Raw genomic sequence first — 6,000 nt, 5'->3', positions numbered from 1 at the left:
GTCTAAAATTCATAATATAAACATAATATTAAAATAATATTTTAATTAACAAATTAATAATAATTATTTTATAATTAAATGAAAAATTTTCATTTAATTGATTACAAAAAAATATAAAAACTATCATGATAATTTTCTTTATAATATTTTTAATATATTAATTAAATATATATATCACCATTTATTTTATGTCATTTCATATAATTGAATTATAATTTTAATATTAATTATATTTTTAAATTAGACATATTATAATTAAATATCATAATATTAATAATATTTGATATAATTTAATAATAAATATACATTTATGAAATTTATATTTTTTTATTATAACATACAATATTATTATAAAATATAATAAATTATATTACACAACTTCAACAAAACAACTTTAAAATATTTATTATGCTTCTAATTTTATTTTTAATTATATTTTTTTTACATTTTACAAGTTCTTATTAATTTTATCGATATTTTGTATCAAATATCTATCAATATATCCATAAAATTAAAATACCGATATATCCATAATTGCTAATATTTTACTATGTCTCGCGGAATGCCTTCTAACAAGAATTTGGAAGTCATTCGTTCCCAAGTCACGGGTCTGTTGTGGTGGGTTTGAAGTTAGCTTAAAGCGGGCAAACAGCGTGGCCCTACAAACACTTCCTTTTGCATATTTTACCGGTCACTCAAAACAAAGTCAATAATATGTAACACACAAGGATGGTAAATAGTATTTGGCGCTTGACATGTTTTCCACTTAATGTCCACGTTCCCCCTTCCGTGGATTTTATGTTGAGTGGGAAAAAGTAGAAAGTTTCTAAGCAGGGTGCGCAAGTGGTTCAGATTTCAACCAGGGCATAATTGCATACAACATCCACAGTGCCATTCAATTTAAAATTGAACCAAGTTCTAGTTTTTTATGCCGACATTCGACTGAAAAGGGTCAGTCAAAATTGGGGGGTGTGCCTGCCAAAAACTAGGCTTGGCCTACAAAATGAGCAAATCAAGCAACGGACGTAGCCTGAAGTAGGAGCCATAAATGCTTAAAATAGATTAGCACTCTCTTTTCATTACTAATAAAACTCAGAATTTACACTCAAGTCTCATACACTTGAAGATAACACCATCTAAGGAGGGCATATTCAGCCAGAGCCGATTACAATGACCTTACAAGCAAAATTTTCAAAATAAAGCAAATTACAATTCAGATACTAGTGGCGGGTGGTAAAAGACCACCTCTGCCATGAAAAAGGGCCTCAAGAATAAGGGTCTCTGAATAGGGTACCCCTACCCCTACAAGGCCACATTGACAAATACAAATTTAAATGATCAGGGCTATTTCAAAAAAAGCCCTTCCTCCCTTTTCTTTTTTTACCCAAGAAAAGGGCAAGACTGACCCCCCAAGGACAACAGTATATCCTCTAACAAGCTAAATTGGCCATACTAATTCCTAAACTTAGTATATATATATATATTATATATCACCTAGCAAACTATAGGTATTATAGGAGTAGGAGCTCCAAAGCGTTTAGCGAAACTGTGCTCCACTGAAGGTCTGGCCAAAGGACCAGTGAGCAGGGACACAATTGTAGGAGACAATAGTGTGGCCATCACTGGTGGTGACCTTGAATGAGAGGCTCTGTCCATTAAGATAGGTGTTGCTCTGCCAGTTTTGGCCCCAGTTCCTGGACATAGACTGCCAGCCAGTCCTTGACCCTTTGATTGCCACAGCATGAACATCACCAGCTCCACCAACGTTTGTGATGAGGACTAGGTTGAAGTAGGAGTGGCCATTGATGGTAAACCTGATGCCTCCCCTCCTCCTGCAGGGTACCCTGCAAAACCCCAACAACAAATGAGATTACTCCACCCACCCCCTTCACTATATAAAACAAAATACATACATCAGCTCGGTTTCCCCTGACAAGGGAAAAATACTCGATACCCATGCATTAAATCAGCGGTAAAAAGAAAAGTTACCCTCACAAAGGGATGTTACCACAAGGACCAATGTTTGTATTATTGGATTTGATTTTCTCAAGTGTGGCTTAGTGGGCAGCTTAGTACCCCTTTACCCAAAATGAATAAGGAGTTCCGCCACCGCTTGTGAAAGAAAAGAAAAGAAAAAAAGCCAACAAAATAGCCCAAGTATTGACCTGATGGCGTCAAAGAAGCAGTAGCAAGCATACCTTCTGTAAGAGACAGGGACAATCCCAGCTCTGTATTGGGCAATGTGTTGGAAGACAGGCTGAGAGAGATCAAAGTGATGCAGAGGAGGGTTGCACCACCCTCCTGCATTGTTTGGAAGGGCATTGTTTGGTGGGCAGAAATTGGTGGCTGTGATCACAATGGAGCCAGGCAGGCACCATTTTCCGTCATTCACGCACTTAATCTCATAGCAAGAGCCACAGCTCAACCCACTGTTGAACAGAGCTGTGCTCAAAGCTGCTGTGTTCGTCCCATACCCCTCGCTGTACAAGTTTCCATACCCACAAGCACCGCCTACAAAATCACCAAAGAAAGTGAAACAAAGAAAAAATCAGTCAATCGGCTCTTTTTAAGATGAGCCATAGGAGAAACAAAAAGGAAGAAGGCCTTTTCACTACTGCATACCCATTGTCCCCGAAGCATCACCCCCGCCATAGAAGGTGGCATGAGCATTGATCCATCCTTGACCATGAACACTTGACACCATTGAAAGAAAACCCACCAAGAAAAGACCAACTAGTGCCATTTTCCTGCATACACAGAGGTGAATATTTTCAGCCTATTTTTGGTTTCACGATAAAAGAAAGAGTAGCTAAGCTTGCAACATTTTCCCTTATAAAAAAGGAAAAGGTAAGAGGGATATGATTACACAAAGGATGAAGCTTAATTCCAAGCAAGAGCAGGAGTCAGGAGAGAGAGGGAGTGAGAAGCAGAGGAGTGAAGAAAATGGGAAGGGGGTGAGGGGGAATATATAGGACTTCAGGGAGTGGTGGACATCGTGAGGGAGGACAGTGCCACTTTTGGCCTCTAATTAACAGTATATCTGTGGGTTCAAAGCGCGTAGTTTTGGAGGTTTCCCAATCCAAAATCCCCAAAATCCAAGTGGGGTATACATGTTCTCATCGGACGGTTATAATGCCTCTGCACGCACATGCAAAGCTTCTCCCATTAGCCGCAACTATCCCTTTTACCAACTGTGAATTTACTCAAGCATCAAATATTAGGTTGTTGTGGATGTAAATTAAATGAAACTGTCGGCCTCACGCATTTCATGTTTCACATTGAGCCGTTTATTGAGACCCATGGATTTCAAATGGAGAAAGGAATTTAATACAAGGATTGACAACTCCCTGACATAAACAAAAGAAAGTAGAGGGGTTGCAGCACATGGGACCTGGGGCCTGGCATTGTCAGCTGCTGCCTTGCAGTTGAAGAAGAGCACATTCCCATTATCTTCTTTTTCTCCATCCCATCGAGATTCAAGTGGGTGGTCAGTGGTCGTAGTGGGAAATCCTAAAAGCCAGCTGAGATGATAGTAAATAATAGTCCATATCAAATTTCTATTTTTGAATTTTTATTATACACCACTTAAGAGGGGTTGTTAGTTAGGTTTTGTAATTACATGTATACAAAAGATCTGCATGGAAAAGGAGATTTGGATTCTAAAATTGATTGGCGAAATAACAGGACCGGGATTCTCGGGCGAGATAGTATTAGTTTTTAACAATTAACAATCCCGTGCCTCTTCCTCTGAGGTTGTGGTGGGACACAAGAAAGGAATTATAGTTATGTCGAGAGTCGAGACACTGAGTGGAGGATTTGGGGATGCTTTGTTGCTTGGCAGTTGGCATTGCTAACTATAATTCATGTGAATCACAAATGGACGTAACTTGTGAAATTTTCTAAACACTCAAAACACTTTGATTGCAGAGTTTTTAAGGTCCCGTTTGTCTTGTTCTATAACAATAATAAACAATTTCACAAGGACATGATTTAATTTTTAAATTTTTTTTCCTTGAAGGCTTGTGCCAATTTTTATTTTCTGTTGATAACGATTTGAAGCGTTTCAGGGCAATAACTTCGCCTCTGCACATTCACTCTCTTTGGCTTTTCCTCTCCCACTTTCCTTTTGAATTTTCTTTGCAGACATATCCAATAAATTACATATCCAAACGCATCCCGTTGATCCGTAATTTTCATCTGGGCCCCACCTGGATTTTGTAGCCCTTGAGCGTATTCTCATTTCTCATCTCAAATTACTAATTTGACCCGCTAAATTCATGAAAGTTCCGGGTGCTGCGGCTGTTGACTTGTGGTGTCCCTTCACCCTTCCTTCATATCAACACCTGAATGACTTAGGGTTGGCTTAAACCTTTAAAGGCAACCCCACATGCCACACGCCATCTTATTAATTTATTTAATTAATTTCTCACACTTTTTCAATGTGACCTGCCACATTTCTTTTATTTTTTTTATTTTTTCCTTTCTTTTCATATTTATTCATTTTAATGATTTTTTTGACCCATTAACACACGATAAAAATATATAATAAATAATTAATGCTGATAAATTAAATAAAAATAACCTTTTTTTCACACTCCCATCTTTCCATATTTATTCATTTTAATGATTTGTTGGACGCATTAACACAGAATAAAAACATATAATAAATAGATAATGATAACAACTTAAATACAAATATAAATATATAATAGACAAAAATAAAAATATCATCTCATAAATAATATACTTGATAATTTAAAATATTAATTATAATATATTTGATAATTTAGGGTTTTATAATTTAGAGGTTTATGACATAAAACCTTTCTATTAATGTTAAATAAAATATTTATTTATTTTGTAAATAAAATAAAAAATATATTTGTAATATTATTTTATTATTTTTATTTTTATTTTTTAAAATTTTCATAACAAAATCATAGTAAGGATGGTTTTATCATTTTTCTTATGGTTTTAACTTGATCATAATTTTAATTTTTTTGTTTAGTTAAAATCTTTAATTTTTTATTTACATAAAATAAAAATAAAATATATTTTTCATAAAAATTGTTTTTAACATTTTATATTTAATTTTTAATTTTTTTTATTTACATTTGTTAAAATATATACATCTTTTAGAAAAATTTGTACATACTTTAAAAAAATAAATACATCCAATATAGAAATATATACATTTCATTTGAGTTGAATCTTACCTTCAATTGATCTAATTGAGGTGTGAGATTTCACTTATGTAGCCCTTGGGATGCAATTGAGGCATTCTCATACCCCGTTCGACATGGTTGTAAACCCTCTATTTTGTCATTCTAACACATGTCCTATTAGGTGTTCGTTTGGTACTTTATAGCAATTCCTTAGTAGCTGATTACTACTCATGTAGCTTATCTTTTCTGAACCACCTTGGAGACTTTGGTAAAGGGGTTTATCCGGTTTCTCATTATGACCTTGGCTACCCTTCGAGTTTAGATTATGTTTCACTTAGGTGCACTTTAAGTTAGACTCAATTAGACTCACCTAAGCCCACCTAGGTCACTTAAGCCCATTTAGGTATACTTGACCCGTTAGGCACCACCTTATACTCACCTAGGTCACTTAGGCACACTTAGGTACACTTAATCCATTAGACATTCTTAGCCTAACTTGTATAACTAGCATGATTGTATGGTTTGCTTGGCTCATTTTTTCACTTACTTATTTTTTATATTTATATTTTTGTTATTATTATTATCAATCACCTATTTTTATTTAGTTACTTATTTATTATTTTTATTTATTTATTTATTTATTATCTTGCGATTTATTCATTTATTCATTATTATTATTTTATCATTTTCTAAAATTTTTATTCCTTTATTTGATTTGAGTTGAATCATTCCCTTATTCAACCTAATTTGGGTCTAAACTTTAACTTATGTACACCTCAAGATGCATTTGATGTTTTTCCAAATCTTGTTCGGCATAGTAGAACCCTAGGTACAT

General features: G+C 34.6%; 1 protein-coding gene across 1 annotated transcript; it reads right to left on the bottom strand.

Moving 5' to 3' along the window:
- Positions 1-1,049: 1,049 nt before the first annotated feature.
- On the bottom strand, positions 1,050-2,938 carry LOC117934506 (expansin-A15-like). Its single transcript, XM_034856221.1, has 4 exons — positions 2,867-2,938; positions 2,623-2,747; positions 2,199-2,511; positions 1,050-1,844 (listed from the first exon to the last, which is right to left on the bottom strand). Exons 2-4 carry the CDS (start codon positions 2,741-2,743, stop codon positions 1,538-1,540), a joined length of 741 nt encoding a protein of 246 aa, XP_034712112.1. The 5' UTR covers positions 2,744-2,747; positions 2,867-2,938; the 3' UTR covers positions 1,050-1,537.
- Positions 2,939-6,000: the final 3,062 nt, after the last annotated feature.

The sequence above is a fragment of the Vitis riparia genome, chromosome 17, assembly GCF_004353265.1.
Source record: "Vitis riparia cultivar Riparia Gloire de Montpellier isolate 1030 chromosome 17, EGFV_Vit.rip_1.0, whole genome shotgun sequence".
In the NCBI taxonomy this organism is placed as follows: domain Eukaryota; kingdom Viridiplantae; phylum Streptophyta; class Magnoliopsida; order Vitales; family Vitaceae; genus Vitis; species Vitis riparia.
Note: the sequence above shows the minus strand (reverse complement) of the source record. Positions and strands in the feature narration are given on the sequence as shown.